Raw genomic sequence first — 22,325 nt, 5'->3', positions numbered from 1 at the left:
TTTTGTGCCTCCTGGGAAGAAAACTTTTTATCACGTAGAATATTGTCCAAACCACGAAAAAAATGGTACTCTGTTGGAGCAAGGTCTGGCGAATACGGAACGTGAGGAATGGTTTCTAATTGCAGTTCCTGTAGAGTTAAAACGATTTCTCGTGCTGTAGAGGTCTCACATTATCGTGGAGCAATAATGGTGAAGATTGATTCATGAGTTGGGGTTGTTTCACTAAAAGTTTTGGTGTTATTGTTCGGAGCTCGGCACAGTAGACATCTGCCGTTATTGCTAGACCAGATCGGAAAAAGCTAAAGCGGTTATCGTAAAGAATCCACTTTTCATCAAATGTCACAATTTGATCCAAATTTCCTTTATTTTGTATCGATTCAACAAGGCAAGATCAGTCAAATCACAAGGCACCCATTTTTCATATTTTTTGTTTTATTGATTTCACGCAAATGGGCACATATTGTTGGTAAGGTAACGTTAAACCATGCCGCTAATTCCTGGGTAGTTTGGATCAGATCGGCTTTTGCCATCTCTTTCAATTCATTGTTATTCCCATTTGTCGGCGGTCTTCCACGTGTTTCGTTCTTCAAATCAAAATTTCCATCACGAAAGCGCTTAAACCAAAATCTCACGGTGCGTTCATTAGCAGTCCCCTAGGGCTCCAAACTCAACATTGATATTGCGAGCTTTTTCAGCAGCGTTAGTTTTTAAAATTCACTCGAATTTTCGAAGTATCTATCCATCTTGTTTGTCTAAGCTGAATAAAAAAAACAACTGAAAGTCGATAATCGAATGTTGCACATTTTTTAAAAGAAGTACCTCATAGATACTATTTAAAAAAAGTTTCACTCAAAAATCTCAAACCATGAAAGTTCTATGTCAATTCGAAGTACCTATTACAACAAAACGGCAATTTCCTACTTTAACCCTTAATATTAATAAACATCTTATTATGTACATATACATAGGTCAATAGTGTTGTGTTCTAAGGAGTTTTGAAAAATATTTTTTTTGTTACGAATTAAAGTGCACGGTTTTTTTTCTTCTAAACATATATTTTATTATTATACGTTCAACAATTTCAATAAAACTCGCCTTGAAATTCCTTAAATTATATTTTTTTCCAGAAAAATAATGAATCGACTGTAAATTGCGGACGAAGCCTCCTGGTTCCCTTTCATAAAGCGCGAATTTTGATTCAGAGATATTAAAAAAAATATTTAATTCAAGACCTCACACTTATCATCCCTCGTGAAGATGATAGAAATTTCACTTTTTCTGTTACACTTTATCAATTCTAAAACTAGTTAGTGGTCTTTTCATTTATCGAGTACGCGCTTAAGGAACTATGGACATGAGACAGACATGTGCTAAATGGTTATGTTTATTTACTACTACTACTAATTTATCTACTGAGAGAGGACTGCTTTTTTTTGTCAGAAAATTTCGCGAAACAAATTTGAAAGTTAGGCATTCATTATTTGTGTTTTATTAATCAGAAAGATACTATTAGAAACTTAATTAATTACCGAAAAATGGGATTATGACGTGTTAGAAAATAGGGCTCTCATAAAATTTATTTAATAATCACGATATATTACGCAGTCTTTATTTATTTAGGAAGAGGTGGCATGTTACAAGAGAATGATAGCGACTGACGCCCGTATCTTTAGTCGTTTACACGAGCTTAACTCGACTCGACTCAACCTCCAACGCGCGTTTTGGTATGATTAATCGTAAAAATAAACTCCACTCAAACGTCCTTGGAAAATTTTCCTAACCGGAGTGAAGTAAGCGAACTGTCAAGTCAAGGTACGTCGCGACGTACCTTGAACGTTCCTCAAGGCTGATTTTCTATCAATGTCCAAATAGTATGTGGACCGCAAATGGAAATATATGATATTGTTGTGCAATGGCCTGGATCTGTGCATGATTCCCGCATATTTTGATAATTTAAGTTTGATAATATTTATTAATAAAGTAAATAGTTCGAGGTTAGACATTTGAAACTCTTTATTTTATTTACCTACATAAGAGACATATTTTGCTTACTACCTGATAAATAAAGTCAATGCGATTATAAGTTTTATTTATATAATAATAAACTGGTGGTTGTGGAAAAGCACTTCAACAACACGATGCAACCAAAATCACACAAAAGCGGCGAATAAAAATACAAAGCCGGATCCGAAATCTAAAATAATAATAGGTTAGAAAATAAATAATACACTTTCAGATTTACCGCACGCACACATATTTACGAATAACTCAGCAACCAAAACATCAAACAAGTTCATCTAGTGTCAAACAGACAGCGGCAGCTTGACTTTGACATTAAACAATGACCATAGAGTACAGAACTCTATGGGTTTGATGCTAGCTTGATCAAATTTTCATCATTATTACCTCACTCGAGGACAGTTGAGGAATATTGTAATGGTCGACTAAAAATACCAAACTCGAGTAAGTTTGGAGGGAATTCTCGAGCATCATCGGATGAGTTAAGAGTGGAGGACTATTTTACGAAACGTCTAAAGATACGGGCATTAGGCTAGTAGGCGCTCCTTCATCTTGCCAGGCTTGTGAGCTTAAGCACATTAAGTTAGAACTTAAGAAAAATAGGAACATTTCATGCTTTTTATAGTTAGTTTTTTATACATACAAGTTTTATTAAAATTATAGGAAAAGTGATTCCTTTATGATTCATTTCTATGGTTAGGTTATGTACAGGTCTCTTACAATATTCATTTATTTGAGTGTGAATTCTCGATCTCTAGGAAGTCCTCAATATCTGTTAAAGGATAATTGGTCCTGGATGTAGGGGATTAGCGGTACTCCCAATGATAGATACGTGTCAGTAGTCATTGTGAATTTGCACAGTTTCACGTGTACACAAGCAGAGGAAATGTCGTATGTGATAATCCTACGAGAGAATATGGTTATGATGTTCAACTGTTCTCTTAATAATGGTAGATGTCCATTTGGGCAAAAACCGAGAAAACTGAAATATTTTGAAAGACATAATTGAAATTTAACCCACTGAGTTTCTCGCCGGATCTTAATGGATCGGAATTCCGACCCGGTGGTAGATTCTGCGAAGCACCGCTCTTGTTGGGCCTAGTGTTAGCAAATTCTCTCAGATTGAGCCCTTAGCTCGCCTACCCATCCGGGCGTTGCTAGAATAGTCCCCTAAGCTCCAGCGAATAGGTAGGGAAAAAAATTAAAACTGACTCGATTGAACCATAGTACCGTTTAAAAAGCTTATTAAGTAAGGTTATTAATGATCGACTGTTAATCCGAACAAGTTTACGATTAACATTGCGAAATAAATACTATCGACTTAAATTTGAAATCGTTATGGCCTATAGGATAAGACGTCCGGTGCATCATCTAATGATGCAACGGTGTTCAAATCCCGCAGGCAAATACCTAATTTCTCTAATGAAATAAGTACTTAACAAATGTTCACGATTGATTTCCACACAGTGAAAGAATAACATGATGTAATATAAATCAAACCAGCAATATTATAATTTGTGTAAATATCGGTGGCAGGGAGTCTTGTGATTCCGTACGGCTAGGTAACACCACCCTGCTTATTGCTGCCGTGAAGCAGCATAATGCGTTTCGGTTTGAAGGGTGAGATCTTCTTACTTGTGTTTCAAGGTGGGTGGGTAGCGGCATTTACGTTATTAAAGTCTGTGGACTCCGGTAATCACTTAATACTAGATGGACCGTGAGCTCGTCTACCCAACTAAGTAATAAAAATATTTATTTGAAATCCAAAACTGGTTTCATAAATTTTTCATTTGAGATTTGCAAAAACAAATCCAACACTCACGACATTTGTTTTACTTTACCGGCACTTTATTCTAGGAAATTAATATCATTATCTATTATTGAAAGTATCCATTACTAATATCAATACTGCTCGTTGGCAATATGTGGGGGATCACATTCCAAAAAAATACATACTTTTGCTCATTTTTACAACGGTATATCAGATGACTTCTGTTGTATTATGAGTTACGTATTTAATAACATTATTACAGAATGTAAACAATTTCTCGGCTCATTAAAGGAGCAGTAACTAAATACCTATTGGAGTCTGTGATTATTATTACTTACGCATGTTGGATTGACTAGCGCTGGGTGATTTGCAATCGTCCTCGCTCGCATTGGATTCGTTCTTTGAGAGTTCGGCTGCGATTATACGGATCTGCAGTTGACTGAGGTACTTCGGATTAGTTTTGTTCTCCGAGATCCTGCCCAAGGGAGACCTATGATTCCCAACACTGGTACACCATGCCTTTGGTCGCCGTGCTTAAAATAAAACATAAAGAAATGCCACTCTAAAACTAAACATTACGTCCAGCGTTCTGTTTCGAAACTTGCTTATTCCAGAAACATGTAAATATTTCCGCTCATTAGACGTATACGTTCAAATTTTATTTTATTTAGTCAATTCCCTTACATATTTTTGGTTAATAGCTTTTCACTGCACGGAAAATTTATTTAATTCATATATATAGATAATAATATCAATTAGAACCTTAATGATATAGTTATGAGCTACGAAAGAGTCCCATCTCAGTGTATCAGTAAGCAAACATGGTATGTAGTTAACGTACTAAAACAACGAGTATATTTCACAAAGGTCAGCTTTTTTCTGTTTGCTCGTTTACACTTGACAGCTGTTGATAGTACTGAATTTTAATAAAGCATATTGTAAATTAATAAGCCCGTTAGATAAATAATGTACTAAAGTACATTCACATTCACAGTTGAAAGATGATTACGCGTAGTGAGTCAGAGTGTATAGCACGAAATCTATACCATAAACAAAATATACATATTATACTTGATATATGAGGGGTCGTGCAATGAGCGAGTGCAACGAAACTGTGTTGTGAATGGCGCATACCTCTGCGATGTGTGGAGCACTGGATTGCGAGGGGGAGGGTAGCTCTGTGTTTGGTGGGTCGCCAGCGTAGTGACGAGGACGCGATGATGTCATCTCCGGCTCGAGCCGCCATTTTGATACTGATGTTATGTATAACCGTATGCGCCCAGAGTAAATTCAAATTATTATTTTTTATATTAAAGGGAGGTCAATGGACTTTGCAAACTCCGAGTTCACAGTGGAATCATTAATTTGTTTGCGTTGAAACATGGGTTGTAACGAATTTCGCTTAAGAATACGCTATGTTCGTAGTTGTAGGATGTAAACATTATGTGCAATTTGTATAAGTCGTGACGCTTCTCGCAACAGATCCTCAAAGGTACTCATCAGTGGGCTACCTCTGCATATCCGCTTCGATAACATCGAGCCACTGCTCTCACAGTATGGCAACGTGCAGCATTGCGACAAAGCCAACACCCGCGATCCCAACACCCAAGCGGTGTTCATCACCTTCGAGAGTCCAGAGCAGGCGCAGCAGTGAGTATTGTTGAGTGATGCATGCATGCGCTCGCACGATACTCGGAACTCTACTAAACATCTCAATATATTTGCTTGATTATCTTCTAACTCTGTTTGTTGACCTTTGTAAATGGTTTTTATAACAAATACTTGCTTAGTTGTCGTCCGCTGGATAAGTGTTACAGGTATCTAACAATTTACTAATAAATTACTAATTGCATGATATTATGTTAATGTTTTCATTATGAATAATAAGTATAAGTGTGGTTTTCATCTCATTTGTTTAGTTTTGTTGTATAGTTTTTATTTATATATTTCTAAACTTCAAATGGTTAGTACAGTCTATCCTTCTCTATTTAAATAAATTAGTCAAGAAACTGATGTATCAAATAGAAGTAGATTTAACTCCGTTAAAATTCTGAGCGTAAAACATTATTTAAAAAATGTATGTTTTATAAAAAAATAATTGGATGTCGCTCTCGCCTGCACATATGTGCATGGTTACGCCCAAGAATGTGCATTGTCAATGACATGTGGCATGATGATCCTGTTATTGTAACTTGCCAAAATGGCGGTTTGACACGACTACAAATGTGAGCATGTATGTACGTGATGTAACCCTCCCTATATACATACATATAACGTGGCTACAAAGACCAGAGAAGAAAACATTGCTTTGCATTGCTGTGATTGGAATGATTGCGTAAGTTAGTTATATTTGCTTCTACTAAATTATTCTGTGATTGACGATACGATTGAATCGAAGCATGATTAAATTTAAAGAAATATTTTAGGAAGGTTTTGGGTTTTATCATTCCGCATTTGTTACAGAGCCATAAACGGGTTGAATGGATGTGAATTGGAGGGTTGTCGTATAAAAGTGGAGGCAGCAGAGCAGAATGCTCGTGGAGGTCGTCGCGGTCGCCCTGGTGGCGGCCGTGGTGGAGGCGGCGCTGCTGGCGGTGGCTCGCGCCCCACCGACTTCCCACTGCGTCTGCTGGTGCAGAGCGACATGGTCGGCGCTATCATCGGTCGCCAGGGCAGTACCATTCGACTCATCACCCAGCAGAGTCGTGCTCGCGTTGACGTACACAGGAAGGATAATGTCGGCTCCCTGGAAAAAGCAATTACCATCTATGGGAATCCCGAGAATTGCACCAATGCCTGCAAGAGAATCCTTGAAGTAATGCAGCAGGAGGCCAATAATACTAATAAAGGGTAAACAAAACATAACAATAATTTAGCACAATTAATTTTATTGATACTTCATACGTTTTTCATTTACGGTTATGTTTTTAATTTTTTCAGCGAAATATGCCTGAAGATTTTGGCCCATAATAATCTCATTGGACGCATCATCGGCAAAGGCGGCAACACCATCAAGAGAATTATGCAAGAGACCGATACAAAGATCACTGTCTCCTCTATAAATGATATCAATAGCTTCAATTTGGAGAGAATCATAACCGTTAAGGGCTCCATCGAGAACATGGCCAAGGCGGAATCGCAAATTTCAGCCAAATTGCGTCAAAGCTACGAAAATGATTTGCAGGTACATACGTCGAACTGTACGCGTGTTCGTGTAAATAAAATAACACGACCTTAACGTTTATCCATGAAACGCCCCTTTATTCATTTAGCTATGAATATTAATGAGCGTTTGTCTTTATAGGTGCTGGCGCCGCAAAGCATTATGTTCCCTGGGTTGCACCCAATGGCTATGATGTCGACTGGACGTGGTTTCTGTGGAGCTCCGCCACCGTTCCAGCCGCCGATGTATGCGCCGCTGGCCGGCCCTGGGGCACAGCAGGGTGCCGGTGACTCGCAGGTGATCAAGCATTTGAGAACTATAGTGCGCGCGGAACTAGTTGGCCACGCCTAGGGTGGCGACGGGTGGGGGGTGGCTTGTCTACTGCTCGTAACGCACATGAGATTAGACAGTGATGACTAAATAAAAAAATTAATAAATGAAATAATAATGAAATAAATAACAATTGAACTTTTGGAAGTTTATATTGTACATATCTAATTATATTGTAATTAATAGTAAAATAAACCAAAAACAAATTAAGTATATGAAATTACTCTGACATATCCTCTGAATCACTTGATGTTGAACTCTCTGAACTTCATTCAGAATCATCTTGTAAGTTCATAATTATTTCGTCCATCATAGTATCAAATCTCATATTATTAATAACAGCAAGCGCTCCCGCCTCTCCTTCCCACCGCTCACATACCTAATGCGCCGCCAACAAGTTCCGAGCGCTCAATAATCAAATGGCATATACAAAATTTGTCTTGCTCACATTTAACATAATGTTATTCAATAACGTTATTCTGAAACTATTGCATTATTTTAGGAAACAACCTATCTGTACATCCCAAACAACGCTGTGGGCGCGATTATCGGTACAAAGGGCTCGCACATTCGCAACATTATTAGATTCAGCAATGCTTCTGTTAAGATTGCGCCTTTGGAACAAGAAAAGCAACAGGAACCGCAGAACCCACAGCAAGAGCGCAAGGTTACCATTGTCGGTAGTCCTGAGGCGCAATGGAAGGTAAGATTATTAAAACAATAACTTTGTACTCTGCTGGACGTTATTTAGGCCTGCTCCAAAGTTCACTATGATGACCGGTTTTGCGTGGCCTCCATCCAGCGGATTCCCGCGACCTATAACCGATTGGACTGTCGAGGCGCGATGCCACCATCACTCTTTTTGATTCCTCACGTACATGTAGCGTAAAATCGATAATGAATATTTTCTCAAAACTTAAATTTCAGGCGCAGTATCTTATCTTTGAAAAGATGCGGGAAGAAGGTTTTATGTCTGGATCGGATGACGTGCGGCTGATTGTGGAAATTGTCGTGGCCTCGTCGCAAGTGGGTCGGATCATCGGCAAAGGCGGACAGAACGTGAGGGAGCTTCAGCGCGTGACCGGCTCGCTGATCAAGCTACCCGAGCAGCAGCAGCAGCCCGGCTCGCAGGGACAAGAGCACGAGACCACCGTTCACATTGTGGGCCCCTTTTATAGCGTCCAGGTATGAATGATCCAAGTGCTAATAAAATTCCGTATGTCGTATCACTCTTGTCAGAGCGGTCGTGGTCGTCATCCAGTATCATTGTTGTGGGCAGATGTTATGCGCCTCACGAGCAATCGCCACTCCTCGCGGCTTGTGGTGAGCCTGGTACACTCATGCAAACAGCCGACTTGATCTGGTCGGTCCATCGCATGTTTTTTTATGATTGAAAGATTACTGGTGGCCCGAAGTCCTTTCCAGTTTCACCAGGACAGGTGGGCGAGTGAGAAAAGCCTCTGCCAGGAGGGGTGGGATTTGCTAACAACTGTCCGAGCGCCTCCGGAGACCTAACAACTCTAGAGCAATTGCTTCGCGAATGAATCTACTACCGGATCAGAATCGCGACCCGCTGAGAAGATCCGGCGAGAAACTCAGCGGGCTGATGCGGTTAGGTTGCACGTCGACCTCTTTGTCGAGTTCGACGATTTCCGGGGTTTTTGTTATGTATTTATGTAACGTGTATAGATATAGTACATGTACCTTAGAACTTTATTTTCATTTGTTGTTTGAATTTTGTAACAGATGCACATTCGCGTTAAAAAGCCGACAATTTCAAGAATTGCCATTGCGTTTAGATTGATTAATGTCCGAGAAAAAATATGGAATATTAATATATATATCTTATCTCTCACTTTGCACTGTACCTGTTCATTTAATCCTATTTTCATTAACGAAAACTGTATCGATAATATTGAAATTTAAAATAGAAAAATGACTTTAATTAATTTACCGCAATGGCTACATACGTGCATAAATCCACAGAACAGTGCCATTCAAAATTTTCACATACATATGAACACTAACGGTTGGGTAGTGAATGTGTATTCTAGTTTCAAATTCAAAATGTGCCATTGTTTAATATCACGAGGCCCGAGCAATTTTCTCTCGCGATTGTCTAGAATAAGTTTAGTTGATTATTTATATACATAATAATATGTACTTCTGAGTTTCTGAGTAATGTTCGCTTACCGCAAACAAAAGAAGATTATCGATTTGTACACTTTGATATAAACATCGTAAATCAACAGTTGAAGACAAAGAGAAATTTGATTTGTTTTTGAAGAAATGCTTTTCGTTGAGAAGAAGAAAAAACACAATCATGAATATCAACAAAAAAATTGAAAAAATTCAAAAAATTAAGGAATCGTCAAATTGTGTATTACACAAGTTTTCGTTTCGTCTGAATACAAATTACAAGGCGTATTGTGAATTATTTATAGTCTATACTACTACAGTATAACTAAATCGAGACCTGGTATCAATTTTGATGATCAAGTACGGAATTTGTTTCGAATGAAGAAGCAATATTTATTAGAATTGATTGTTAAAAAGGGTTTGATAAAAACTCATAGCATAGAGTAATAATGTTATTATTAAAACAGCATAGAGTAATAATATTAATATTAATCTACATAACGAATTAAGTGGAGAGAAAAGAGTATCAACACGGGCTGGTGGACTCTAAGATGGATTAATGGCGACGCATTAGTTAAATCGAAGAATGGAACTATTAAACAACGAAGAATTTTTTACTCGAACCAAGATGTAATGTGAAACAGGTGTTTAAAATTCACTAAAAGACACATGAGTTTGTTCTGAACTTAAATTTTAGGTGCGTCTTAGTGGTTTAATATAAAAAAAAGCGTATTAAGTTAATGTACTTATTGTTTTGCATCGGGACTCGTATATTTAAATTTTTGATGGAGGAACTAACACGTTTATGTGAAATTTTGAACCTTGACGTAATATATCGGTAGACTTATATAAATGAATGAATGTTATATCTTTAAATACGTTCGAGTTATTTGTTATTTTATCATGTATCATTTAATCAAATTTTATTGGAAATTGTATTTGTTTATTGTGAGTCGGCCTTTCAATATTCCGTCTGGGGCAAATGAATTTAAAGTGCAATTGCGAACATGATTATTTATTATAATGCATTACATTCGGAGAGTATGCTTGTTGAGCGTGTTTGTATGAGATGTTAACGCATGTAGTTACAAGTCCATCCTTATCGTTGTTTGGTTTTAAGAAGATAGTGATTTAACAAATAACATCACCCAATCGTTAATTAAGTAAGTACACGTTTACTGTTACTAATAATTATTGCTGGCGCTCGGCGAACTAGTTAAAGAACGTTTCAATTGAAGACGCACTGTGGCATAATGAGATGTTTACGTTTTGTAGCAATCGTCTGAGGCGGGATGAGAACGTTTCCGAGAGGCACCCCACCCCCCCTTACACAAATTCGCACGTAGTGCCACTGTTGAAAATGGCCCGATACGATGACTATGTATCGTGTTCTTTTTAAACATTGAACAAAATACTAGGTGAGTTGTCTATTCAATTCTAATGTATCTGCTGATTGCGGCGAATTTATTTTGTAAATTTAATAAAATGTTGTTCTATAAAACTATGTTTAATTTCCAAAATCCCTTCAGTAATAAGATTATAATGGACTATTGTAACTACATGTGTATGCGTAATTTTTTGGTGTGACTGAGGATGAATAAAAGAGATGTGAATGATAAATAAATGTATCTGTATAATAATAACAATAATAATTTAATATAACTATTCATTTCTAATCAAATTATTTTCTTTTAAAAATGAATTGTTGTATTGAAATTTCATTGACAAACAATAGTGCCTTTGGGCGCTACAAAATGTGTGCGAACGTTTAATTCTTTTTCAGTAAACTTAGCTAGTGCGATGCTACTATGCGAGATTATGTTTTATAATAGACTGTGCGTTAGTAAGGAGTGTGTTTATGTGTGTGCAGTCTGCGCAGCGACGCATCCGTGCCATGGTGGCGCAGGCGAGCGCGCCGGGACGCCGCCGCGCCGCGCAGCCCCCGCCCGTGCAGCAGTAGGCAGACAAGTCCGCGTCCCCACCCCCACCCCCCCAACCCTCCCCGCGCGCTCTTACAAACCCCACCCCTCTAAACCCTGCCCCCGCCCCCCCTAACCGCGGCCAGCCTCCGCATTACCTACAGCCTAATTACACACCTTTTTTTTCGCATTAACCAATTAAGCAGCCTTACAGTCACTCTGAGTAACTGATGACATAGTAAGCATACTTTAATGCACCCCAAAAAGGACATCAGTAAAAATGGTAACGATGATAGTTACCCAGATTGACTGAATACGCATTCAGAATAAATCAGCCCTTGAAATGTGTATGTATTACACAATTTTTAAATTATCGTTGAATTACATATGAGCTGTCATATAATAAGGTGTGCTTAAACTGCTTTATGTGAAATTGATTTTGCACGACTTTGGATAATGTAATTAATTTCTGATTAATTAGCAATTTGAAAAGCATATTCGTTTTGATTAAAATTTACATTATTATAATGAAGTAATACTTATGTAAATAAATGTCTTAAAAATACATTATCATAAGCTGTCTGATATCAAAATTTAAAATGGATACGTGCCATGTACTGTATCTGTACGTTTTCGAACATAGTTTTTGTGTTAGGCTCGTAATGTTATTGTACACGCTTTCTATCTTATACAATTGTGTATGTCTCACGGTGGCTCGTCTATGTAGTCGTTTGGGTTTAGTACGCAACATGTCCAATGACCGATGGATTATATATCATAAGTAAAACTGCACAAAACTGAACTTACTGTTAACACGTACGTTCTTTTATTACATTACGCAGACGAGAATGCTTTTAGTTACTTAAATATACATTTTATATACAAAAAAAAATAATCACAGATAGTACAAAATAATAACAATGTATGTGAATGTAACTCCAATGGTAATTGTTGGAATGTTGGAGTGCTAATGAGTGTCGAGTGAAGCCAACTGTGTTTGTGAACTGGTGTTCGCAGAGTATGTACTAAAATTCGGATTATGCGCAGGAAGGCTGTTGTGTTGGTGTATTTCCATTTGATGTTGTTGTTGTCGTAATTATATATTAATGTAGTAAATTATAATTAAATACTTATTGATGGATCCATATTTTACCCGGGGATTATCTATGTTGATGATTACTAATTGAATATATATAAAACTACAAACTATACTATTCATATACACTATTTTTAACGATAATTGTTATATTGTTTTTCATGCTGTTACACAACTACACGATATAAAGTTATCACAGATTGCAATAGTCTAATATTATGTTCTATTTACTATACATATGTTAGTAGGGATATATCTATATAGCACCACCACATTATTATACAATCGAGAAGTTCATATTATGTTTTGTTATCACTTCATAGATTAATCTGTTAAGTCACTGCAGAACTGTTATAAAATATTATTTGAAGGGTGTGTGGGAAGATAATTAACAACAAGGAACACGGATATAGCACGACATCGCTTTAACTGGAGGCTCAACGGACTAACGGATGCTTTGCACGTATAGTTTAGGAATGCATTTCTTGAAACGATTCACTGATTTCTGCATGCCAGTGGTATAAGACGTCGCGTCGCATCGCATCGCATGCACTGTGTGACACGATGCGAAGGATGACGTGCGTCGCGGGTGTTAGTAACTATTCCAAAGAGTGAAAGATAGAAGGGTCGTATAACGGAGACGATAAGGGCGATCAAAAGTCACCTCGCCTAGACAAGGAGCGGGCGAGTTCGTCTCTGCCCGCCCCTATATACACGGAGATGATATTCATCCACCTCTCTGATGGATGTAAATATTTTTGATATGGTAGTAATTGTTGGGAATTAAGGAGTAATCTTATGATTTTAATTTGTAAGTGGTATTTGTTGATCGTTTTCTTTGTAATTTTGTCTTTGTTAGCTTTATAATGTTTTCTTATATTGACAGTAAATGAACATTTTGAAAATAGGATTACTTTAGCGTTTAAATGGTGCGAATGTCAACGTCGTATTGTTTGGTTTTGTCGTGATGTTTAATTCAATTGTACGATTTTTGCGTTATAATTGTGCCAAGTGAGATATTTAATGAGAATTTAAGATTAAGTGGATAATATCAAAATTTAATGGAAAAGCTTAGATATTTATATTATAATTGTGATAATATATGGAAATTTGGCAAAAATGTAACTAAGAGTATCTACATTCTTATTCCATTTTCTCAGTTTTAGGTTAGAATAAAAGGTATGTGGTAAGTGCAGTAGTAGAAGCGGACAGTCCGAGCCGCGCTCTGTCGCATTTATCTCTCTCTCTTGCCGATATATAATCCTTTACTTCTTTGTCTATTGCATTTCCCAAATGCATTAAAATAATTCTCAATTCATTGGACACAAGAATACGTGAAAGCTCTGAACGTATTTGGAGGTTTTAGGTTGTTTAGTTTACTGTGAAAGAAGAAATCATTAAATTTGCCGTTTAAAACATTTATTGTCCTAAAAAAACTCGAAGTTGCTTGCTTCCACATATTATTGAAAAAAAATAATCAAACTCGACAATTAACCTTTGCAACTTAATCAAACAAACTATTGTAATGATGTGATTCTCTGAAGAATAATTTACAAAAGAGTCTTAAAAAGATTTTGTCAACAATCGTTATCATTTGTTCACTTGTTCGAATGTCTATTGTATTTCCTACATATAAATAAATATCTTAAGTAAGTCCGTATTGGGCACTACCACGACGATGAAATGAAAACTTTTTGTATTTGATCTCATTGCGTGGTGCGTGGAATGTGTAACTATGATATTTTTAGGGCGCGCTGATTGACTCGCTGATTTCAATATTTTGTTTGCCAGTTAGCCTTCTTATTGTTTGTTAATTTCAATCGTAGAACGAATGTAGCGTGTGTCACTGACTCCTAAACTATCCATACATTGAAAATACGCAATGAATCCCCCGTAAAGTGGTCGTCCAGATAAATTGTGAACGTATGGAAGATTAAATTTCCAACTAATTGTATGACTATGTACTTTAACAATAACAAAAGACGTGTATTTCTTATTAATTTTCTGTTAATGATGCTTAACAATAATCTAGAGATATAATTGATACTTTTGTTTCAAATTTGACTGACGGCTACTTCACTGTTTTCATAACAAAAATAAAACAATTCTTTTTTTTTTTTCGCCACAATTCTAACGTGGTATTGTCGTTTAAATTGTAACAAAATAAATATAGAAATGCGACAGTTACTTATTATATTAAAATTGTAACATATCAGTTAGAACAATCTACAAATGCCTCTCAATGCTAGGTAGGACACGGTAAGACAATTACTCCGAACAGACTGTATTGTACATTTTGTACTTACAAAAATCTAGTATAGTCTTATTCAATTGCTACAATGAAGTCCCAAGACTGATGTGAAATTCCTATTCTAATTTATAAACCTACTTGACGTACACTTTTAGTGTATGTTTGGAAAATACCCTTGACAATATTTATACAAATAGCAAAACACTAATTTATATTGCAAAGCGTGCGTCGGGTTATCAGGGAAGAAATCTGGTGTTTTTACAGGCTAAAGTTTTCGATGTTTATCCAACTGCGCTTTTCTAAATATTTTTTCAAATCTATTTAACTGGGATCCTGCATATATTACCAGCGAAAACATTCCAAATGTAGCGACATCCCTTCGCAGAAGAATGTTCATTGATTGAACCTTTGCCTGTGCAAACATGCACGCAATAAAATTGACGCACTGAATATGACATTATTTAGTAAGAAATTAAAACGTAAAAACCTCGCTTTCCGCAGAATGAAGTGCTTACTGACGTGTAGGTACGTCGTCCAGATATTTCAGATTATTGCCACTTGTCATGGACAAAACGGTGTGGAATCTAGATTCATTTAAATATCTCTTTAAATTTTTCCTCTAGGTCCGATTAATCTGAGTCACATAATTGCAACAATGCGTGTTTGCAATAATTAAAGAATTTTTGCTTGCGTTCTGCGGAAAGTGCAAAATTGTATCACCACTTATGTACACTTAGATATATTGACGATTTATTTGTCGGTGTGCTTTACTAGCTGTTGTTGAATATTTTTCGTTTTTACTGGAGTAAAACAAAGATTTAATGATTACATCGTATTAATTGGTCCGCGTGGTGTTCAGTATCTAGTCGATATACTGAAGGTCCTTAGCATATGTTGACCCGACTCACCAACAACAACAACCACGTTACAATAATTGTAATGTTCACCGGAAGGAAATGATTATTATAATATAACGGTTACTTTCACCGCGACAGTTATGTTCATTGTATAGACATGCGGTTATAATTCCCATTACAGGAGAGGGATTGATTGATTTGCAATGTTAGGATGCAGAAACATAGTTTTAGTTGAATTAATTGTATCGTTGTGAAGTAGTTTAAGTTGAGGGTAAGGCGCAGGCGGCGCGCGGCCACGAGACTGAACTACACCCCTGCCGTTGCGTCGTCGCGCCTCTTACTTCATCGTCATTTTCGCTAATATACTTTTTATCATTCTTGTTTAATGATGGTTCTACTGTTATTTACATTACATTTAATATTACTTTCATCATGTGTGTAACCATTTTTTTTTTGTGTATACGTGTGAGCGGTTGAATTTATCGATTTCATTATGTGCATGATTGAATGTATCCTAAAAACAGCGTCTGGTTTGCGCTATTTGGATTTAATGCGGACTACGTAGCTATTTTGTTTCAAAATGGGCGCTGATTACATATTGCATTACGTAATATAATTTGTTTCACATTCAATACATTGTTTACCTGTTGCATAGCCTAGTATCTATTGCAAAAACAAGCACGAAAATGTTCTCAAAATGAATATTGTATGTTACACCCCTTCCACTATGCATATGTAATAAAGTTTCATCGAGTCTAAAGCTAAATGTTTAATGTATGTGTACGTGTATTAAATGTACCTTGCTAGTAAAATGGCACGATATCGATGGTTGACTATATAGCGTTACGAAATGACCATGACGTGGACACGTTTCGCCGTGGTGCACACTGCACTAGAACCAACGATATCTGTTAAATTTTACATTAGAATTTGAGAAGTCATTCTTGCTTCTCATGTAGTTATATGAAGGTTCCGTCAACAGATTTTTGTTTCCATTTAAACAGGCATTTATCACCGGAAATTCTTTGATTTTACTGTTACTTTTAGAACCATTTATGATTGGTATAAGTTTTGAAACTAATAACTACCTCAATATTACTAAATGAATATGATAATTATCTTTGTGCATGTTTTTGGGAACTGAATTTTTAAAACTACGAAATTTCAACATAGTAGTAAGAATGCTATTATAAACATCGTATCTGAAAAATTGTCAAAATTAGGTTTCTTAACGTAATAAAAGTAATGGAAATTGAATGCATTTTTATTTTTTCCTTATTTCCCTACTTCCTTGCTCTAAAAGAAAGGTTCTATTTATTGGCTAATATCTCAAGTTGAATAGCATAGTTTCCTCCAATAAATCCGGTTGCAGGCCGAAAACTAAGCTACTTAAACCAAAGCTAAACCAAGCAAACTGGGCTAAGCTAAATTAGAAATAAATGCATGCACACCAAGAGCTAAGCCGAGGTCGGTCAGTGTAGCGAAGTTCAATTCGACGGACGACGCTAAGCGCAGAGATGTCTAAATAACCATATATAACATATCTTTTCTCCCTTGGATAACTTAGTGGTGAGTGTTGATCATAAACTCGTGATTGACAAGTGGCAGACACGCAGTACGTGATACTTGGGTGGAGGCCAAAACTTCTACGAGAAAAGTACTTGATACAAATGTTTGTAACAGCGACAAGTTTGATTACCTAGCACGTAGTCAAATTCGCCAAAAAATTTTTTATGCACCAATAATGGTTGGTATAGCTGACTAAGCCCCGGGTATCGCATACATTCTCTTCGATTTGGTGCACCGAGAAGCTTTAATTAGAGGATTTTATTATTACCTACTATTTAATTTCAATGTGTCTGAAAGCCCAATAAATCTCTACAGATTAAAGTAATTGCAATAAAAATGTAACGATAAGCTATTGAATGAGACTGAAGATCACAAATCTGTAAAAATCTGTGGTCAAACACCTGATGCACTCGTATTGAGTTAAGTGAAGCTGGAGGACACTCAAAAGGAAAACGCCCGTGTGCCTTCGATATCCTTGGTATACAATGCATGCTGATCTATACCAACATCAAATAGACCGCTGCAATGTTAGGGAGAAATCTGGAGTAATAGAAAGGTAAACTGTCTCCTTAAAAACATTGTAATCCCCCTCAAGACACTGAAAACTTCTATTGGTAAGTATTAACATGTCGCAGAGGTGCTACCGCCGCAGATAGGCACTGATCATGCCTACGGTCAGTGATGGATAAGCTCCAGACGCGTGTTAGCATTACGTCTCTGTTAGGACTTGCAGAGACTGATATATGTATATTTGATTCTAAGCCCAGTATTGCTGGAAGACTCGACATCAACCCAGACGAATATTCTGTCTTCAGAATAATTATCCTAATGTAGGTAGGTAGGTTCATTGGTGATCCTCGATTATGTAATTTATTATCTAACCTGTGGGTCAAATAATAAATAAAGATTTTAGTTTCTTCTTTTCCATCTACTTAATCGCTGGTCCGAGCTTCGGCGAGGGTTTTCAAGCAATGTTTGGAAGGTGAGCGTCTAGCCTTAGCAAAAGCAATGCTTCGCTGAATTCACCACCGGGTTGGAATCGAATTTAGTTTAATTTACACATTTACTGTATTTATTTTTAAATTTTGATACATGTACAATAACAAGTTAACAGATTATGGATAATTTTATTACATTATATAAATGTCCTACATAAAGGGCTGTTTGGGTTTGTAAAGCAAAAAGCATTATTTTCCGGCAGCGGTATAGGCATACGCGAACTTCTACTAAGATGTATTTTGAACGTATTTTGAAATTGAATTCCTGCTAGAGGTTTGAATTTTTCGTTATTTTGTCTTTTTGTCGGTACTTCATCTCTTAACTCTTTTATTAACTCCGAAGCAATTTGTGCTTCCACGGGGTCTTCTGGCGTGGTGCTAGAGTTTTGTATTGTAAGAGCGGAGTATTTTGTTTTTGAAGCCCTCAAGGAATTCCGTCTTTGTTGAGTCGTTGGATCTGAAATAGAGCCTATATTGCTGCTGCTTAGCTTGGTAGGACGATGAATTGGTTTCGGTGTAACTGTAACAATGATATTATACTTAATAAACAGAAGAAAGTGGACAGGTTAGCAAAATACTTTTTTGTGAGAACTTTTGAACATTCTGAGCCATTTTTTGTGTATTGTTTATTTATGTATATTTTACAATAGATAATTACTTTTCTGTAAATTCTTAGTGTTGTATTCAGTACTTTTGGATCGTTGTTTATTTGTTGATGTAACTGTCGTACTCTTTGTTTCCGATGTGTTTCCGAGAGATTTTTGTTGTGCAGGTTTTGCGGCCACAATTGTAGCATATACTGTAATGAAAACGAGTGAAACAGCAGGTATACCAGAATTCAAATAATTTAAAATGGCCGTTTTTTTTATTTCATTGTTTTCTGTCATACCTAAGTAAGGGATACCTATACTAGAGATTAACTAAATAAGTACATATTTTAAATCTTTCGTTAATTAACTTACGTATCTAAACATTAACTGATTGACTAATCCAATTTTAATTTATTTTTATTAAACAAGTATGGTACTGAAGAAATGAGGATATTAAAGTTTGAAACTCATAATTCACTCATAAAAATAATGCTATAGTCAAATAGTTGAAGAGTATTGTGACTAATTAGCCTGACATTACTATATTATTATAGTATATACTCGTATTATTGTAATTATATTATAGTCTCTTTGTGTCTAGGCATGCCTGTACATTTACCGGTGGTAGGGATTATATTAAAACCGCACGGGCTTGAAGTACCTTCCTGCCTCTTTCATAAGACTTACTACGCTGCCTATCAATAACAATAAATGACAACTATCCATACGTTACATAACATATACCTATTGATATGACCGTAATAATTGATGTAGTCCCTGCGCTTGGGGATACCGTGTACTTCAGCATAATAATATCCATTTGCATTATTAAAATACCTAAATAACTTCTGTCGCATTAGCAGCGGAATAATATGAATGAATAATAACAGTTTACGATAAGAATAGCCATAGGCTGTGTAATACTTACCAGTATTTGTAGACTGTGTCTCCAATCTATGAATATTTGATCTTCGTGACTTTATACCTTTGAAATAAAATATGCAGTAACTGAGAATAACAGGATTAAAAGAATAACAACGTCAGTTTGTGTGAAAAATAACCGTTATAAAGATACATATGTAGCGTTTTTAAACACCTATGGATATAAAATAATCTAAACTCTAAATTTTATCATTTCTTTTTACTTAAATACTAGCTGACCCGGAAAACATTGTTTTGCCATATATAAGATTTCTAGGGAATTTCTAGTGTAGAAAAAAAACTAACTTATTGTAAGTGTGTAAGGATGTGGTAAATGAGTGAAAGAGGCATGTAGCGCTGTGAACGATGAGGGAATATATAATAAAAATAACAAAACCTCATTCAACCACATAATACCTCATTATAACAAAACAAAAATGTCCAAATAAAAAAAAATATGTTAGGGGTGGACAACCCTAATCACTTAGGGGTATGAAAAATAGATAGTAGCCGATTCTCAGGCTTACTGAATATGCATAAAAAATTTCATGAGAATCGGTCAAGCGGTTTCGGAGGAGTATGGGAACGAACATTGTGACACGAGAATTTTATATATTAGATTAATACATGTTTTAACCTATATCAGTCTTCAACACTAAATAGGAACGAATACTATAGTTATAAGTAGGAATTTAAGAGTTAGCCAAATTCTTTATCTTAATTACTTATCCATTTATTGCTGCATGGTACTCCATTGACCTGCTGGTCAACGTAGCTTATAATAATTTTGTTTCCATCTAAAACCCTGCATTGAAAACCGTGTACACACGGCTACGTACAGAAAACGCTTGTCCGGAAGAAATCGCCTTTAGCGATAAGACCGCCTATTTTAAAATTATACCTGCCTGTTGACTGTTTTTGAAGTTTAATTGTGTTTTGATGTTCAATAAAGTATATTTTCTCTCACACACACACATTTAACCAATAATGTAAACATTTAGGAGGTTTAAGTATCGTCGTTGAAGCTTACCGTGTCCATGAGAATTCATTGGCACTAACCGTCTGAAATTTGCTGCAAATAACCAGGTTTATTATAAGAATGAAAACAAAAAATATTTTAACTACCTATGACTATTCACACTGATGATTCAAAGTGTTGCCCTAAAGTTGACAACTGTATTCGTATCACGCGATTATTTTGGAGCTCAAACCCTTCAGGCGGATATCTATTTCTCTATGCAAATACGTATCATTTTCCCCTAATCGCCTAACCACTGGGAGCCTCGAGGGGCCATTCCAACTTCACCAGTTTGGTAGGTGAGCTAACGGGGCTCAACCTGGAAGAACTTCCCAACACTAGCCTTAGCAAGAGCAGTGTTTCGCTAAATCGACTACCGGATCGAAATTGCGATCCACTAACAAGATCCGGCGAGAAACTCCGGTGGTTGAGTCTGTGGGTTATGTTGCACATTGAACGGTGGCCGCTGCTTGGCGACCCTAAAAGCACTGAGTATGGGTCGGGATCATTCGATAGGACGTGCTTAGGGCGACGGCGGCTCTAAGTTGCCCCGTTAAGTTTGGGTCGGGTATTTCGCTCGGGTAATTAGAAACTGCCACCAACCGTGCTCGTCGAACTCGACAAGGAGGTCGACATACAACCTGACCCATGCATCAGTCCGCTGAGTTTCTCGCCAGATCTTCTCAACGGGTCGCGATTCCGATCTGGTGGTAGATTCATTCGCGAAGCAGCTGCCCTTGAGTTGTTAGGTCTCCTTTGGAGGCGCTCGGGCAGCTGTTAGCAAATCCCACCCCTCCTGGCTGAGCCTTTGCTCGCCCACCTGTCCTGGTGAAACTGGAAAGGCCTCCGGGCCACCAGTAAACTTTCAATCATAAAAAAAAGAAACTGCCACGATAAGAGAGCTATCGCGTCGCGTAGTTTTTTCGAAGAAAATACGTATTTCAAAAGTGTTCATGAACGACTTTCATGATGAAAAATCGACAAAATTGTAATAAAAAAACGGATTAGATAAAACTCCACTGTAATTCTCGACGGTTATGTTAATATTTATTTATTAATGTATGATTTTAATAACTTACATGTCATAGAAATATTCTTTTCGCTTGTTGAACGCGTCACAGTGTTTGTTGTTTTCATTCCGATACTGTTTTTAAAGGTAATATTTTCATGCTGACCTCTTGAAAATTCTCATGGAAATAATTGAAAAAAATAATTTGTCATAAAATTCAATAATTTTCATTTTGTTTAGGCCAATAAAGTATTAAAAACAGTACCGCCTGAGATAAAAAGTGAAGCCATCTATCTACCGCGCTGAGCTTAATATTCCAGGTTTGGTAACATTTGTTCAATGGGCGTTAAGCCAAAAAGCGTATTGACTTTTCACAAATTTACCAATTTTATTTAAGTTTTATAAATAGTTAATAACCTAACGTGTAGTCTTTGCGAAGCCCAACCTCCATGAACAAAAAAAAACTATTAAATTCTTTCATTATTAAACACATGTTACCCGATTTTAGTAAGCTGACTAAAAGTAATGCTTCTCTCAATTTGGTATCGTCATCAGAGTCCAAATCCTCAGTCGACATACTAGAGTCATGGAATACACTTGCTAACAGAAACAGAAAACAATTGAATTGTAAAGGCATTATCGCAACATACTTTAGGATGCATATAAAAATTTTAT

The 22,325-nt window shown here is 36.5% G+C and overlaps 1 protein-coding gene and 1 long non-coding RNA gene across 10 annotated transcripts in view; one reads left to right on the top strand and one right to left on the bottom strand.

Annotated features, from left to right (window-relative positions):
- LOC101745047 (insulin-like growth factor 2 mRNA-binding protein 1) overlaps window positions 1-16,802 on the top strand; it is an 82,811-nt gene extending 66,009 nt beyond the window's left edge. For 6 of the 9 annotated variants that reach the window (XM_038013444.2, XM_021350376.3, XM_038013462.2 and 3 more), the window contains 7 exons: window positions 5,273-5,440; window positions 6,254-6,640; window positions 6,731-6,974; window positions 7,095-7,250; window positions 7,786-7,986; window positions 8,211-8,468; window positions 11,293-16,802. In XM_038013444.2, coding sequence (XP_037869372.1) covers window positions 5,273-5,440; window positions 6,254-6,640; window positions 6,731-6,974; window positions 7,095-7,250; window positions 7,786-7,986; window positions 8,211-8,468; window positions 11,293-11,382 — 1,504 coding nt within the window. In that variant the 3' untranslated portion in view covers window positions 11,383-16,802. Of the gene's footprint in view, window positions 1-5,272; window positions 5,441-6,253; window positions 6,641-6,730; window positions 6,975-7,094; window positions 7,251-7,785; window positions 7,987-8,210; window positions 8,469-10,697; window positions 10,841-11,292 lie in introns of all 9 variants that reach the window. The other 3 variants (XR_002431077.3, XR_009973470.1, XM_004929848.5) reach the window with 2 other exon arrangements.
- A 1,374-nt stretch (window positions 16,803-18,176) lies between these two features.
- Window positions 18,177-19,772, bottom strand: LOC110385827 (uncharacterized). Its single transcript, XR_009974409.1, has 3 exons — window positions 19,631-19,772; window positions 18,771-18,911; window positions 18,177-18,632 (listed from the first exon to the last, which is right to left on the bottom strand). It is a non-coding gene; the product is annotated as an uncharacterized LOC110385827 (long non-coding RNA).
- Between the last annotated feature and the right edge of the window lie 2,553 nt (window positions 19,773-22,325).

This window comes from Bombyx mori, chromosome 1 (genome assembly GCF_030269925.1).
Source record: "Bombyx mori chromosome 1, ASM3026992v2".
Lineage (NCBI taxonomy): Eukaryota > Metazoa > Arthropoda > Insecta > Lepidoptera > Bombycidae > Bombyx > Bombyx mori.
The sequence above is the reverse complement of the archived record's forward strand: the minus strand, read 5'-3'. Positions and strand labels throughout refer to the sequence as shown.